The 17,918-nt window shown below is 34.4% G+C and overlaps 1 protein-coding gene across 5 annotated transcripts in view; it reads right to left on the bottom strand.

Moving 5' to 3' along the window:
- The window catches only part of LOC129741633 (receptor-type tyrosine-protein phosphatase kappa), a 480,680-nt gene that overhangs the window by 60,239 nt on the left and 402,523 nt on the right, over nucleotides 1–17,918 (bottom strand). For all 5 annotated transcript variants that reach the window (XR_008736462.1, XM_055733377.1, XM_055733376.1 and 2 more), the window contains 2 exons: nucleotides 15,344–15,624; nucleotides 6,764–6,898 (listed from right to left, as the gene is read on the bottom strand). Coding sequence is in view for 4 of the 5 variants with exons in the window: in XM_055733377.1 (XP_055589352.1) it covers nucleotides 6,764–6,898; nucleotides 15,344–15,624 (416 nt within the window). In the remaining variant the exon portion in view is untranslated. The remainder of the gene's footprint in view (nucleotides 1–6,763; nucleotides 6,899–15,343; nucleotides 15,625–17,918) is intronic.

The raw sequence follows: 17,918 nt of genomic DNA, 5'->3' as shown, positions 1-17,918 counted from the left end.
CGGTCGATTTCTTTTGAAAACGGTTTTTCTTAACCCTCATCCGCATTAGATTTCATTACCCTAATCAGCACTAGTGGTGTCAATTTGACACCACAAGCTAAAAGCGTCATAACTCTTTTTATATCTAACCGATTACAATGAAACTTATATCAATAGAAACCTTGTAATGTCAGTAAAATATGTTTAGAACATTATATACAGCTAAAGTTACAAGTTTTCTCGTTATTCAGCATGAAAGAAAAAAAATCCGAAAAAACATGCCTCACGAAAACTGCTGTAGTTCATATGCTACACGTCCAAACAAATATTTGCTTTATGCATATGAAAGCTGAAGTTAATGCCTACATCATGAAGACAAGAAATATTTTTTTTATTTTTTTTTAATGAAATGGTCACAAAAAGTTCAAAAAAGTGGCCTAAAAAACCTACTTTTCATTCGATTGCTAGTAAATACTGTTTGAGCGATGGTAGAGTTTTGAAAAAAATATGACTACAAAATGTATTAAAATTCCAACATTTTGCTGTCTTTAGATTTTTGATGCAACAAAAATTGAATTTACTGGAATTTTTCAAAGTTCACTACTTTGCGCAATTTTTTTACAAATTGAAATTTCATCTGTTTTTGTGGTTCACCGTCAAGTTGCACCCGGATTTTCGGTGCTTTTGCTTTGTTTGGACCAATCAATACTATATTCATTGGAAAGCTATTTTAATCTTCATTCTAGTGAGGTGCAACAATTCACGCTGTGAGATTTCACATAAATATGAAAATTTTAAATGTAAAATAATTCCTGAATTTCTAGAACCACAAGCATTACGTCCAGCAAAACGTGTTTGTTTGCTCTCTGAGAACGGGGGGTGGTGATTCAGAACGAGAGCCAAACAAAATACACGAGGTAAAATTGATGCGTGTCAATGTTTCATAGTCGAAATTATTTTATTCATTGTCGCTTGCGTTAAAAATGTGTAAATTTGGAATTAGGTGTGTGTGGCTTTCGAAACCTAGATGCGAATAATGTGTAGAGAGAAACAAAAACTCCCACCAGGAGCTACAGATCCGGGGTGTTTTATTCTCCGCTCTCCGTCTTTCTCGGTAGAGAATAGCATCTTTTTTTTATACAACTGTATATTGACAACCGATGCGAGTCGTTTAGGTAAAAAGAAGACAAATGGCTTTTGCTCGCAGTAGTAACATAATTCCGGTTCACTAAATTTGCGGTGTAGGTTGTAGTAAAAATGAGTTATTTCTATGATTGCGATGATTCGTGCAATGAGTTCAGTGATGACGAGGATTATATTGCCGTAGAGGAGCTTGAAACAACCGACGAGAGTTCGGAGCTTTCAGAATGTGAAGCAGTAGAAACCCGTGAACGAGTTTCAAAACATCCGCCTGAGTGGTTGGTTGGAGGATCGATTCGTTGGAGTCGAACGCCTCTAAAAAATCAAGTAGATACCACGAAAAATTCATCACCTGGTGAGCTAAATCAGAATTTACATTTATGACCGGCGACCTTGGCATAGTGGATAGAACTCAAGTCTTCTAAGCCAATGATCATGAGATCGAATCTCGGCCATGGCAAACATAGTATCTACTCTTTTTGTAGCTTCGTGGTTTTAGCAATTATAAGATGGTACCATTTATATTCTGGAAAATTGTACGCTTAGTGTGAAAAAATGGATCGCTTCGAGGGTACTTCAAGTTCCATTGAGATTTGTGTTCGTTTTTTTACATGTTCAATAATCAATAATGTAGATATTATATAGCGTTCGTTTATGAATTATATATACACACATTATATATAAACAAAATATAAATATAAACTTTATTAAAAAAAATATTGAAGTAACTGCAGTTTTAAATATGTTAAATTTTGAATGTACAATAAAATAATAAGCTAATCATGTTTTCTTAAAAACTCAATTTTAAGTTTAGTGCCGGTGACAATTTTTGGAATTTTTGATACATTTCGTTCAATTCAGATAAACTTTTATCAGTCAATAAGAAACCTTATTCTAGTTTTGTTTTTTTATTTAGGACCGACGCTATTTGCTATTTCAAGAGTCAGTGATATAAAAACTGCATTCATCTTATTTATTGAACCATGGGAAGATGAAGTTAAAAATATGCCTAATTTATATGGAAATAGAAAATACAAAGAAAAATGGGAACAACTCGACACGGAAACTCTTCGAGCATTTTATGGCCTTCTTCTTTTAGCTGGAGTGTATAGATCGTGTGGAGAAAGCTTAGAAGAGCTATGGAATGATACAGAAGGACGTCCAATTTTCCGGGCAACAATGCCCATAAATAAATTCAAGCTTATTAATGAATGCTTTCGTTTCGACGACAAATTGGATAGAGAAAAACGTCGTCAGCGTGATAAACTTGCTCCTATTAGAAATATTTTTGAAAAGTGGGTCCAGCGTGCAAAAATGGCGTATAACGTGGGATCCAACATAACAATTGACGAGCAGCTTGTTCCGTTCAAAGGGAGATGTCCATTTACACAATATATACCATCAAAACCATTTAAATATGGCATAAAAATTTGGTGTCTCTGTGATTCACAAACCAGTTATCTGTTTAACGCTGAAGTTTATCTTGGAAAAAACCGAAACTGTAAGCCCGAACGAGACCTAGGAAGAAATGTTGTTTTGCGATTGACCGAAGGACTCACCGGAAAATGTGTGTTCACTGATAATTTTTTTACGTCATATAATTTGGCTTTAGATCTGAAAAAACAGAATATGACATTGGTTGGCACTATTCGGAAAAATCGAAAAGAAATTCCTCCAATATTTCTGTCAGTAAAAAATAAACAAGTGCACACTTCGGAATACGTTTTTGATCCAATTGCCGGGGCTACTTTGGTTGGATATATTTCAAAAAAAAAAAAAAATAAAATGGTTACTATGCTCAGCACTCACAATGTCAGAAAGGAGACACAAACATCAGCAGACCCCAAACCAAACATCATAAAGCTGTATAACAAAAATAAAGGAGGAGTTGATGTGCTTGACGAGATGGTTGGAACTTACAGGTCAAAACGGAAAATAAATAGGTGGCCAGTGTGTTTGTTCTACAACATTTTAGACGTTTCCGCCATAAACGCTTTTATCGTTTTCACTGCTATCAACCCTAACTGGAATGTAAAAAAAAATATTAGAAGAAGATTGTTTTTAACCGATTTGGGAAAAGCACTTGTGACACCTGCGATAGTTAATCGAAAATCACTGCCAAGGTCATCCAGAGCTCAAGAAATGGTGGAAAACATAAAAGCTGAAAGTTTAAAACAACAAAGCTCCAGCCCTCAATGTTCAGACGAAAAAAGAAAGAAACGAGGACGTTGTAGCAAGTGCTCTTATAAGAATTCAGCTAATCTATACAACGTCCGATGTGAAAAATGCGACCTTATTATATGCCCAGATCACAGGGTTATAAAATGTAATGATTGTGATTGAATATTTCACGCTTTTTTTCATTTTAAAATTGTTTTTATTCACTTCAATTTGCTTTTCACAGTTCTTTTAAATTGAATATTTTTAAGAAAATAATAAAAATAACAAAACATGCTCAATTCCAAAGAAAAAACTTTTTATTTAATTAGAAACTGAAGAAGTCCTGACAAAAAGTGTAAAAACCTTCTGCATGCTTTTAAACAATCGATATTTTTCTGCCGTCTCTTACAAAATTTGGAATCAGGAATCAATTGAACGTGCCAAAAGACCCCCGTGTATAAATTTCGACTAGATCTAACAACGCAATAATTGCCAAAAAGTTAAACCCCTTTCGGTGGCCTCTTATACAATCTTTGATATTTGAAATCGATTGTCCTTCCGTCGATTCCATTGCATAATAAGGTCAATATTGTTATAAGCCGTGAAAAAATAATTAATATGGACAACCCCTTTCGTCAACCCCTGGCAAAACATTCGACATCTGAAATCGATTGCCCGTCCCTGAAAACTACCGTGTTCCAGTTTGTTGCCGAATTTTTAAACTTGGTTTGAACAGCTAAGTGGAACGCTGTTTATTTTATCTCTCCCACTGTCGCGATCTTCCCTTTACATTTAAAATATTTGATAAATAAATTTCCTGAACTACATGCCACAATCCAAATTTTTAACCCATGCGACAATGAATAAAATAATTTCGACTATGAAACATTGACACGCATCAATTTTACCTCGTGTATTTTGTTTGGCTCTCGTTCTGAATCACCACCCCCCGTTCTCAGAGAGCAAACAAACACGTTTTGCTGGACGTAATGCTAGTGGTTCTAGAAATTCAGGAATTATTTTACATTTATAATTTTCATATTTTTGTGAAATCTCACAGCGTGAATTGTTGCACCTCACTAGAATGAAGATTAAAATAGCTTTCCAATGAATATAGTATTGATTGGTCCAAACAAAGCAAAAGCACTGAAAATCCGGGTGCAACTTGACGGTGGACCACAAAAACAGATGAAATTTCAATTTGTAAAAAAATCGCGCAAAGTAGTGAACTTTGAAAAATTCCAGTAAGTTCAATTTTTGTTGCATCAAAAATCTAAAGACAGCAAAATGTTGGAATTTTAATACATTTTGTAGTCATATTTTTTTCAAAACTCTACCATCGCTCAAACAGTATTTACTAGCAATCGAATGAAAAGTAGGTTTTTTAGACCACTTTTTTGAACTTTTTGTGACCATTTCATTAAAAAAAATTAAAAAAAATATTTTTTGTCTTCATGATGTAGGCATTAACTTCAGCTTTCATATGCATAAAGCAAATATTTTTTTGGACGTGTAGCATATGAACTACAGCAGTTTTCGTGAGGCATGTTTTTTCGGATTTTTTTTCTTTCATGCTGAATAACGAGAAAACTTGTAACTTTAGCTGTATATAATGTTCTAAACATATTTTACTGACATTACAAGGTTTCTATTAATATAAGTTTTATATGAAGTTCATAATAATTCAAACGACTTAAATAGATTTTCCTTTTGTGGTGTCAAAATGACACCAAAAGTCGGAAAAGGGAGTTTTTTTGTCCAGGCTTCCAGGGTTCGTCCATAAAAAAAGTAAAGATGCAATATTGAAGAACTTTTGAATTCATTTAGGGTCCCCGAAGAAATTTTTGTATTTTAAAGCTTCTGAAAAAAGTTACAAGCCTTCAAACTTGCAATGGTGTCAAAATGACACCCTAATGCGGATGAGGGTTAAAGCATAAACTATGACAAATATTTCATTTGAACACTGCATTTCGATTCGAGATAAGGTAAAAAAAAGTTATTAGACTTCAAAAATGGGGTAACTTTTTTCAGGGTGATATTCATCACCACCGACCGTGGCCTAGAGGATAGCGTTCAAGTCTTCTAAGCCAGAGGTCATGAGATCGAGTCTCGGTCACGGCATACATAATATTCTTTCTGAGGGTTGGTAGTGTTAGCATTAATAAGATGCTAGCCATTATATCCTTGAAAGATGTACGCTTTAGTCTTAAGTAGAATTTAGATCTCTTCAAAGAAACATGAAGTTTCACTGAGATCCTATATGTGTGTGTTCGTTTTCCTAATATTAATGAGAGACAGTGCTTCGAACATTTTGACGTATCATTAAAAGTGATGAATATTACCCTGAAAAAATTTACTCCATTTTTAAAGTCTAATAACTTTTTTGTCATAAGTCGAATTGAAATGCAGTCTTCCAATGAAATATTTTTCATAGTTTAGGCTTTAAGAAATCGGCCGTAGGGGACCAAAGTTATTCATGAAAAACTGGATTTTATGTTCCTCCCGAACAAAATGTCTCGAAATCCCATACAAACTTTAGGCTCGTTGAGCGACCCTTTCCCGAGATCCGATCTGGCCCAAATTTGGCATGAGACCTCGTACTAGGCCTAGGATCAATTAAGCCTGCCGCGCATAACATTTCATGAGCTTGATATTTCCCATACAGGCAGTCTACTGAACACGTTTCGAAAATATTCTGGCAACCTTATTCTTATAACATAGCTGTGGCTTAAATTTGCAAGTTCACCTCAAAATTTATAATTATTTAGAAATTTCTATATTTTTTCAAGGTATCTGATGTAGGAGAGTCATCTCCATGCAAGCGTTGCTTCACTAACCCACCCATGTATTAACACACTGCAGATTTTTCAGACAGACAATAAACAAACTGGGTTTCACTCGACATAAGCAAACCCATGTTTTTCCAGCTTGTGGAATGTTTCTTTTATGTTGTCTAGTCTGGTATAGTACAAACGTTCTTGTTTATGGATCTCATTGAAAATTAATATTCTGTATCCTCCGAAAAAGCAGATGGCAGAGAAAAGAACATCATACCGCAGCAAGAGTTTTTGCTTGAACAACGAAGATGTAGTTTTGCATATATTTTTTTTTAAACTTGAAGAAAAAGAACCTGCATAAAAAAGCTGGTCGCGAAGCAGAGAAAAAAGTTTTCCAATTCTCAACCCACATCAACTCTCCCTGCAGCACTAGCAGCAGCAAATCGATGCCAATTGCTATCGAAAGTTGTCCTTTGACTGCTGAAAGAAAGTTGCTCCTCTATGAAATTGAGCCAACTTTGGATGCAATTTTGCGATGCTTTTTTTGGGTGTGCAGCATTTGCATAGACAGGACCGATTTTTCCCATTTTTTCTTTCTTCCCCTCAAAAAAAAAAAAAAAAAAAAAAAACAGGCAAGGCTTAGCAGACATGAAACTGTTAACCCACCGAACCCCACCCACACCCTCGCCTTTCAGGGGTATACTCACTTTGGTAAAATCAAAAGTTTTCGTTAGCATCACAATTGCGCTGCAGTTCTCCTGCCACACCATCCGCCAGAAGTCGAGGACGGTTTCTTCCGTTGGTCCCTGCGTTACGATGTATGCGTTGGGCTTGAGTAAACTCTGTGAATGGGAGAAAAAAATGTCAAAAGATGGGGTTTGTTAGTTTGATTGTTTGCTTACAAACTGGTAAATATAAACTGGTAAATGTAAGTTCGAAATAATTAAAGGTTTAAAAGGTTATGTTCTATGGTAAAAGTTTCCGATTCAAGCGAAGGGGCTTGAACACATAATTACAAAAAATCAAAGGCCTTTAATTTCATTGCAAAAACAATAAACCTACGTATAAAACGATATAAACTTTGGTAGTTAAAGGCCTTCTGTGCTAATTTGCATTAAAACAATGAATTCTACTATCAATGATCAAGCTTTATACTGCTTATCTCAGTAAGTATTTATCTTAAAAAAAAGTATTACAAAAAAGCAACCCCTTCCCAAATATTCGAAAATGTATTAAAAAAGTGATCAAGTTTACGGTACATATAAAGGTCCAAAACGGAAGTGACAGATGGAAGTGACAGATAAATAATAAGTTTAATACCGTATTTGTTTTCACCACCCGAAAGTGTTGCACCTTCCAAGCTAAAAACGAGCATGAATCGAGTTTTGCACCCACCTTTGTTGGTGTACGTGAAATCGGCAGTGTCAACAGAAAACATCAAGCTGTCAAAAATCCATTACAGCTGGTATTTGTTTTCGTTTGACTTCGAAAATTGAAATGAAATTTACTTTAGTTGATCATTATCTTTTAAATAATATGAAAATTTTAGCATGAACTTATATATTATGTTGAATTGTGAAGATTTCAGATTTATTTTGCTTGGTAGATTCGCTTTGGCTCTGATGATAACTGAAATACCGGCTGATTCTGGGCGGTCTATGTTTGCTGCTGCTAGACTGCAGTTACCCCAGCTTGAAGGTTCCGGTATTTTGAACGGTTATTCCTCGCAAATCTCACCTTCGTTCGAGTACCTATTTCCGTTTTCAGATTACAAAAGAAAAATTCTTGGAAGTCAAATTGGCGAACTCGGATCGCGGAAGTCGGGGGAGAAAATTTTGCTAACAGACCGAAACGAACGAAATTAAAGCTCCCAATGCGGGTGTAGTCTCGAACTACCGTTTTTGAAGGGCAACGGGTGGGAATCCGGGACTTGGCGCAACCAAGCATCGTCACCCTAAGGCACAGCTCGAAGCTAGCTTGTAGTAGAATAGCTTCGATGCAGCTGAACGCTTCTTGCTGTGGAGACCAACTTATAGGACCCTCCCGATCAAGAAAACTTTTCGGTTTGGGCGATTCCATCAGATCTTTGAGTTGGCCTTTTTGCACTCGGATTTGCTGCTCTTTTTCGGCATCGCCTGGAACCGATTGCAGCAAGCCTTCTGGGCACATTTCTTCTTGGGAGCGTTGTTTGCTTTGGAACGTGCCATCCAGGTGAAATTCTCTGCCTCTGTTGGAAACGGCACTGGTATCGAATCCGGAACAAGTTTCCGTTCTTCGGGATAATAAAGAGAAAAAACAACTTGAACGCAATTTTTGTGGTATAGAAATAAACCAACCAGCTGATATTTGTTTACATCGGGAAGCACGTGTTGTTCATGATAGTATTGGTGAGAGCGCAAGCAACACCGAATATTTTCAGAGTGTTCCACCGTCCACTTTATGGTGCACTACCAGTGGACTACTCATCCTGAAAACGAGCATGAAAACAGCAAAAAGTGCACTACCGGTAGTGCCCCGGTGCACCACCACACGAAAACAAATTCTCTATAACTGATACCAAAATCAATGAGAATCATTGTTTTAAATTATTGCGGCTTCCGATAAATTATTGATAAATTATTCAAAATGATTATCCTTATTCTAAACTACAAATTTGCTAGAAAATAAATTCTAAGCAGTCTAGTTTACAAAATTAAAATCAATATTTCAGAAATAGCAGAAATGGAGTGCGAATTGAAATTTTAAATAAAACCACAATTTAAAACTTCGGACATAAGATTCAGTGCACGGAAAAAGAGTATATAAAATAAAACACCAGATTTAAAAAGAAATGAAGACGTAATTGTAAAATTAATTTCAGACTTCAGTTCATCATTTAAAGCTTAAGATGACAATGTACAGGTTGGATAATGGTTGATTTCTTGAATGATCAATAAGGAACTGATAGAAATATAATTAAGGAGCTCCACGTTTTGTAATAAATATTTAAAGCTGCCATTCCGAATCTTTTTTCGAACTTTGCATATATTATTAATTAAAAATAATCGAATCAAGAAAGATGATTAAAAATCATAAAAAACAGTGAAACATTTTTAATTTTTGAGCGCGAAGTTTTTAATTTTAAATTTTAAGCTCTGAATATTTTGTCGTCGTCTTTTGGAATATTGGGCCCTGGGACAAAATAAACAAATTATATTTTCCTTATCAAAAATTTAGATTTATAGGCTTCCAAAAAGATTATTTTCTCAAAACACAAAAAAATCAGGTTAAAAAAACAACGAAAAAAATATTTAAAATATTACAAAAAAATTTGAAAGTCTTATTTAAAAAATTCTGTAAAAAGGATACTATAAAATTTGGTAAATTTATTTGGAAATCAATTTAAAATATGAAAATGAAAAAGATAAGTTTTTTTTAACAATTCAGAAGGAAATTTTACGATAAATACATCTTGACATTTCAAAAAATTATTTAAAAAATTTTATTGATTACTCAAGGAAACAGCATATTGGAGCCTATGACTTAAAAAATTTGGTAGATTTTAGCGTCCTAAACTCTAATCTTTTGCCAGATTATCTCTGCCATCTCTAGCTTTGGTGATTGCGTTTTGGAAGAAATTGGGTTGAATTTTGAGTGAAATCAATCATTGATTACTGATGAACTAACAAATCTTACTGATCCTGAATTAATTTATTACTCTTATTTAATTAAGGAATAATATTTTGATGATTACAATGAAAAATTATCTTAAACATTTAAATTCTACAGTTATAAAAAAAAATCGAAAACTATCAACACTTATATTGCTGGCATTAGTGAAGAAAGTTTGAAAAAAAAAAAAGATTTCACTGCATTCAACAAATTTGTTGAATCCTGCAAAACGATGTGATGTTTGCTTTAAAGGCCAGGATGGCCAGCGAGTTTCCATTTTCAAATTCTCGGTTTTTTCCGGTTATTTCGATTAGGATTTTATGATCTTCCCAGTTTTGAAATACATGAAGATGATAATCAGGGTTTTTTTTAAATCAAAAAGACATTTTTTTAAATTAAAATTTTACAGACAACGGTGATGATTGTTGGGATTTCTACAGAAAATAGGCTAAGCAGGTTTAAATGCAATGGATTATAATAATTGAGGCCCTTAAAATCAGAAGGAAAAGGTGTCAAAATAATAAATTTTATGTTTAGTATACATACTAATAAATTCTTCATATCTCAATCTACATCTGCTGCAAAACTCTTATTTTTTGAGAATTTTGTCCACACTTTTTTGATTGAATTAAAATGATGATGTTCCAATAGAAATTAATTATCGCACAAAGAATTTGACTATTTAAATCTAGTTTCTGAATTCTGAAATGTGGAATATAACCATCAACGATGAATTTCGGGTGAATTAAGAATCTGTAAATCAAAACTTAACAACTTAAGTTTGGATTCATGATTCGAATTTTATTTGATTGATATTTATTGATATTATAAATTAATTTTTTTCTCTGCAATTTTGAGAACAGAGTCCTTGAAATTCTACTCCTTTTAATATTCTAAAATTTTGTTTCCTCTTGAATACTGAGTTCTGGGTGCTTGGTTTTGGACTTGGCATGTTTATCTAAATTCTCAGTCTAAATTTGCAATCTTTCCAGAACTATTGAAAATCGTTATTCAAATTTTAGATTTGAAGTATCTATAAATTTAAATTTTTTAAATTATTCTAAGGCCTGAATTTGCCTTTTAAACTCCCTTTTTGAATGTGATAATATCATGATGTGATTCGTATCTCATACATTTTTACGATCAGTATTTTTAACATTATTAACATATTAACATTAACATATTATTAACAAAAAAATTTTTTTTTACATTTTTAATCAATGAAGAATACGTTTACCAGTGAAACCGCAAAATGTATAACAGAATCACACAAATATTTGGTATCTCGTTTTACCTTTTGTGCATTTCTTTTAAGAACCATGTAACATGGTGGTCACTCATTATGAATTTTTCTGTTTTCTCGCATTTTTCCACGCATGGTATGAATTCCCGATTTTATTGTGAAATCATTTTCGCGTTTTCGACGCTTGTCAAGAATTTGTAAATTTATAAATGTCAAACATAAGTAAATTCACAAAAAAAAATCTCAATATGTTTCTAAACTCGAACACTTCAGAGCACTAAAAAGCATACGATGAACTAAAAATATTTTTCAAGAAATTCTCGACTTTTACCCAAATTTTGTCCATGGAATTTAAATACCAATTTTGTGAAAAAAAAATATTATGAATGAAATTCAATATATTTATTCAGGGAAAAATGAATTCCCGGTTTTTTTCGATTTTCCCAGTTCGCTGGCCACCCTGTTAAAGGGTATCTAAAATCAATTTGGTTAAACACATTTCACAAAACTGTAAAAACGCCCGTATTTTTTTTACTAAATGGAGTGGAAGGAAACAAAAAAAAAATCTCAATAACTTCTATCGCAAAAGATAAAAGTATTCGCGGTCTTGAGGAGAGTTGATAATTAGTTTAAATACTTTATTTTAATTTTTTAAGGTTTCACCAGAAATTGCAGATGTGAGCTTGTGTAATTTATCAAAACCTTTTTGAATGTGGAGTTGAGCATTCAGAAAAACAGGAAAAAATATTGAATTGAGTCTGAAATTCATGAAAAATATTTCATCTTAGCATAAAATTTGTAATGACATAAACCAGGGGTGAGCAACCCGCGGCCCGCGGGCCGCAAGTGGCCCGCGACACCCTTTTGTGCGGCCCGCGAAGCATTTTTCAAATTTTCATGCCTTTTCAACAATGGATTGTTAGGAAAATTTAAATGACTTGATCAAAATAGGCTTTTATCTGCATTTGCAATCATTGAGATTGTTAACTTTTTCTGGCTTTTGAGCATTTTTATGTTCTGTTCAAGGCAAAAATGCAATATTTGTTATTTGCATAACCTAATTTAGGGTTTTTTTTTAATTCAGGATACATTAATCCTAATAGTTTAACTCCTACCACCTGGAAAAGCAAAATCCATTAAAGTGAGGAAATGCAGCTAAATCTACACATGATCAAAGGAATTTCGCAGTCCGTTAGTGAAGTCATTATTTTCGTCTCAAGCAAGTAAATAAAGTTTAATGATAAAAAATAAGCTCAGCGGATAATTTTCTATCTAATTCGGTAAAAAGGCTTGTTCTGTTAGCATTCAAATACTGACAAAAAAATTCAAACCAAAACCTTGTTAAATATTATTTATTTCTGAATACGAAAAACGAAAGTTTAATAATAAAGCCTGGGTGAACGATTTTTTTATTTTGTATTAACATGAATCAGCCGACATTAAAGTTACCGACAAAAATTATTATTTCTTGATAAAAAAACATAGATATCGGAAATTTTGTGATTTGACCCAAAAGTTATTTGACGATAATCTGTGATGCTTTTTTCAGAAATTTGATAGAAACTTTATAACAAACATCGATAAATTGAGTTGTTTCACTCATAATATAGCTATTGAAATCCTATCCCAATGATATCTAAATAAGATTGAAAATTATGAAAATCTGGATAAAAATTCTAGAATCAAGCATGTAGTTTTGAAGATAGTACAACTTTGCTCAACTTCTCAATGCAATGATCCAATACAAAACTTCGATTTAAAAAAAACGAGGTTCTTATCTTTCGTTGGGAAAAAAATCTAGGCTTTGAGGACAAGTTTTAATTATGGAAAAACAAAACACAGAACGTCAAATAGCAATTCAACGTCCAACGCTAAGAAGACGGTGATTGACTATTGAAAAATTGAGAGATAGTAGAAATGACAAAGATTTAGTGATGTACCTTTTCAATATCGGGTATTTAAAAAGTCGTGTTGATTTTCTGTATTTAAACCCGTGAATTCGGTTTATTTTTCCTTTTTCAGATTTGTCTCCGCCAAAAATTTGTAGTTATAAAAACTGACGTGAAGTTCTGCTAATTATTAAAAAAAAAGTTATTTTAAGTGCGGCCCGCCGACAAGATTTCAAATTTAAATTGGCCCGTTGGTTCAAAAGGTTGCTCACCCCTGACATAAACGATTTTTCAATAATCAAAGAGATTATGGATGCTAGTTTTTAGATTTATTTTTACTAATTTTTTTGATTATTGTGAGTATTCAACACTTGTGACATGCTTTATAACTTGATGATGTGTAAAATTATTACTCGAATTTTGAAGTTAAAACGATTGGTTTCATGTTCTGATCTTATTTTATTACACTTCTTAATAAAAACCTATTCTTAAGGTAGGATTTTTGTGTGTCAAGATTAGAGTTTTAATGCAAACGGTTTATTGAATCGCAACTGAAGTTTCAATTCTTGAAGGTGATATAATGTCGTAAAATGCAATGTCTTTGGCCTAAAGTGATTTACGAAAAACTTCAGCTGGAGGCGATCAAATTTTACGACATGTTTGTTTAAAATGAACACCTTTGGAGATCAAATAACTTCCAGATACTATAGTAAATGCAATTCTTGATCTAAAAATTTTACATGGAAAGAATCTCCAAGGGGGGAGGTTTAACCCCTAAAACCCACCGTTCGTATGGCCTTGAACCTGAACAGCTTTGGAAGGTTAAGAAACACCTAGGATAAGGTTGCAGATTGCCCGGTTCTATCCGGGTTTGCCTGGATATTCAATACAAAATTTGCAAAAGCCTGGTCCGGCTCCCTTGCCCGGATTTAATTGAAAATGCCCGGATTTTGCCCGGATTTATTCACTTTATTTGCTAAAACAAACAAAAATAAAAACAAATTGTGTTGTAAAAATGTTCATTTATGCGTTCAAAACAAAATTGTTTGAGCGATTTTTATAAAAATAATCATGAAGTTTTTTGAAAGCCTTAAAATACGATTCAGAGACTTTTGATCAAGAAAAAATGTTTTCAAGTATTTTTTCCTTGATTTGTGTTGAGTAATTTCCGGGTTTTGACAAAATTTGCACGGTTATTGTGAGGATTTTTACAAGAAATTTTGGAATAAAATGTCCGGATTTTGCCTGGTTTTTAGATAAAATAGTCTGGATTTGTCCGGCCCGTCTACGTGCTGGGAAAATTCTGACAACTTTAACCTAGGAGCATAGAAGGTGTAGGAAAACACTATCGCACCATTCATAAAAAAGGATCCTCCACCCTACTAACACAACCCTGTCCTTGGATATTTGGATATAGATTCGCAGAAGTATAGAAAAGCTCTATCGATGGGATTAAAAGTTACGGCGGTTCAATATTTCAGGCATGAATCTAAAAAAACGCATCCTATAGAATTTAGGAAGAATGTTCCTTTAGGAAAATCATATTTTATGTTCAACAACCAGTAAATCTTTTTTACTCAAAAACTCAAAAGAATATCGTGAGATTCTGATTTCAAAACACAATTGGATCATTTATTCAATTTTTACTTTTCTTCATTGCTTATGTCAAACATTTTTTGACTGATTTGTGGATGGAAAAGATATTGTTCTCATGAATCATAAAAAAATCTATAGAAATCGTATTTTTAGGTTCATGCCTGAAATAATGTACCTCGCATAAATTCTGATCCCATCAACTTTTCAAAAACTTCAGACATGTTAACTTTTTATTTCAACAATCACTCTACAAAAAGTGTTGCGTAGTTTCTTAGATATTGAAGTTTTAATGGTAAAAGTCCAAAAACTCCGATTTTCGTTAAACTGCAACTCAGGCCACACAAACTTTACAAAGCTTAAATTTATTGATATAGGTAGTGTGATAGTTGATCTATCTTACGCAGAAAATCCACAAATATCCAATGATCCAAAAATATTATCAGAGTAAAAAGTTATGGAAGTTCAAAGTCGAATTGACAGTGCGCGTACTTCCAATTTCTATATAAGTATGGACGGTACTGTTCAATTTGAAGGATTCACTTCAACATTCAAGGCTAAAAATTTTCTTGTATTTTTTTAATTGTGTTGATTTAGGTAATTGTTTTAAGCGAACATAATTTTTTGTCATTCTTTTATCTCTTTAGTTAATACTTAAAAAAACAAATTTGTCACAGGTAATACGAAAGTTTTTAAAGAATAAAAAAAACCAACATCATTATTTGACGCCACATACTTATTGTAACGCTTGGGATACGGACTCCATTTGCGGTCAACCCTTAAAGTTGCCTAATGGCCTTTGGTTTGAAACTGACCAAATGTTTTCCCAACCGGAACAAAAACCCAAAAAACTACAACTAGGAACTAAAGAATAGAAGGAAAAAAAACACGAAATAGGTAACTATACTCACATCGACATAGGACGCGTTGATGTAGTCGGTGTCTGGGATGTTTTCGTACTTGGCGAGCACGACCCGGTTGTAGTCGTATGGAATGCATTTGGGGTTCTGGCTCTTGTGGAGGTTCGCTTTCCGGACCGCATGCCGGCAGGTGTTCGTTTCCACCTTGACGGCCGTCTGGAACTCGAGCTTGTACAGGATCGGAAATTTGCGCCGCTGCTCGCACAGCTTGACGAAATGCCGCAGCTCGGTCGGTTTGTCCGGCATCGTCTGGGAGAGCGGGTTCTTTTCATCTGCCATGGGAAGGGGGGCGAAATATGATGTTACCATTTGGATAATTGAATTGTTTTTACTGTTTTCGTTTTGTTGATGTTTGTTATTTGATCCGATTTATGTTTAGCGCAGTGATGTATCCAAGATTTTGAAGGTATAAACGAATAGTACACTTGATTTAGGTTTGTCGTATCCATTATGAAGGTTAATTTGATTGAATTTCAGCACTTCTAAAATACATATACAGTGCGCGATAGAATAAAGTACGCACTCGCTTTCAAAATATGCAAAATATGCAGAAAATAAATCGATAAATAAGACGGAGGGACTAGAAAGCTACTTCGATTGTTTGTTCATCGGGACGGAGAGATTCGTTAGCACAGATTCTTAAGGCTACTGCAATGATTGTTTGTTTTAGTTTGGCTTTCCGGTGAAAAAGACGGATTGGCTTAGGAAGCGCAGCGTTTTAAGACTGCTGGTGCTGATTGTTTGTTTCGATTTGGCCTTCCGGTAAAAAGACGGAAGTGGCTTAGGAAGCGCAGTATTTCAGGCTGCCGCTGCTGATTGTTTGTTTTGATTTTGCCTTCCAAAGTAAAAAGATGGAATAGCTTAAAAAGCGTACTTTATTCACGCTGCTGTTGCTGATTGTTTGTTTTGGATTTGGCCTTCCCGTGGAAATCACGGAATTGGATTAGGAAGTATAGATTTTTAATGCTGTGCTGATTGTTTGTTTTGATTTTGTGTTCCGGTGGAAAAGGGTGGATTGGCTTAGGAAGCGCAGATTTTAAAGCAGCTTCTGCTGATAGTTTGTTTTGGTTTGGCCCGGTGAAAAAAGACGGAATGGCTTAGGAAACGCAGATTTTCAAGATTGTTGCTGCTGAATGTTTGTTTTGGTTTGGCCTGCCGGTGAACAAAAAACGGAATTGGCTTAGGAAGCGCAGATTTTTAAGACTGCTGCTGATTGTTCTTTTAATTTCGCCTTCCGGTAGAAAAAAAGACGGAATTGGCTTAGAAAGCGAAGAATTTTTTAGGACTGTTGCTGCTGATTGTTTGCTTTGACGGAAAAGACGGAATGGCTAAGAAAGCCTGCTTTTGCAAGGCTGTTGGTGATTGTTTATTTTGATTTGGCCTTCTGGTGCAAAAAAGATGGAATTGGCTAAGAAAGCGTAGATTTCTAAGGCTGCTGCTACTGATTGTTTTGATTTGGTCATCCAAAGGAAAAAGACGGAATGGCTTAGGAAGCGCAGATTTTTAAGGATGCTGCTATGATCGTTTGTTTTGATGTTGCCTTCCGGTGGAAAAGGACGGATCGAGCTAGGGAGCGCAGATTTTTAAGGCAGCTTCTGCTGATTTTTTGTTTTGGTTTGGCCTTCCATTGATAAGACGGAATTACTAAGTGCAGATTTTTAAATCTGTTACTGCTGAGTGTTTGTTTTGTTTTGGCCTTCCGGTGAAAAAAGACGGAATTGGCTTAGGTAGCTAAGATTTTTGATTGCTGCTGAATGTTTTTTTTCCGCTTTCCGGTGGAAAAAGACGGAATTGGCCTAGATAGCGAAGTCTTTTTTTTTGGACTGTCGCTGCTAAATGTTTGTTTTGATTTGGCGAAATGGCTTAGGAAGCGCAGATTTTCAAGACTGTTTCCATTGAATGTTTGTTATGGTTTAGCCTTCCGGTGGAAAAGGACGGACTGACTTAGGAAGTACAGATTTTTAAGGCAGCAATCTGGCTTAGGCAGCGCAGATTTTTAAGACTGTTGTTGCTGAATGTTTGTTTGGTTTGGCCTTCCGGTGGAAAAAAGTCGGAATTGGCTTAGGAAGCTCAGATTTTTAAGATTGCTTCTGACTTTTTTTTTTTATTTCGCCTTCCAATGGAAAAAAGACGGAATTGACTAAGAAAGCCAAGATTTTTAGGGCTGTTGCTGCTGAATGTTTGCTTTGATGTGGCCTTCCGTTGGAAAAAGACGGCATCGACTTAGGAAGCGTAGGTTTTTAAAACTGTTACTGCTGAATGTTTGTTTTGGTTTGGCCTTCGAGTGAAAAAGAAAGAATTGGCTTAGGGAGCTAAGATTTTTAAGATTTCTGCTGATTTTTTTTTATTTCGCCTTCCGGTGGAAAAAAGACGGAATTGGCTAAGAAAACGAAGATTTTTAGGACTGTTGCTGCTGATTGTTTTTTTGATTTAACCTTCTGGTGGAAAAGGACGGATTGACTTAGGAAGCGCAGATTTTTAAGGCAGCTTTAGTTTATTGTTTGTTTTGATTTAGCCTTCCGATGGAAAAAGACAGCATTGGCTTAGGAAGCGCAGATTTTCAAGA

This window comes from Uranotaenia lowii, chromosome 2 (assembly GCF_029784155.1).
Source record: "Uranotaenia lowii strain MFRU-FL chromosome 2, ASM2978415v1, whole genome shotgun sequence".
Classification (NCBI taxonomy): domain Eukaryota; kingdom Metazoa; phylum Arthropoda; class Insecta; order Diptera; family Culicidae; genus Uranotaenia; species Uranotaenia lowii.
This window is presented reverse-complemented; position numbering and strand designations above follow the sequence as displayed.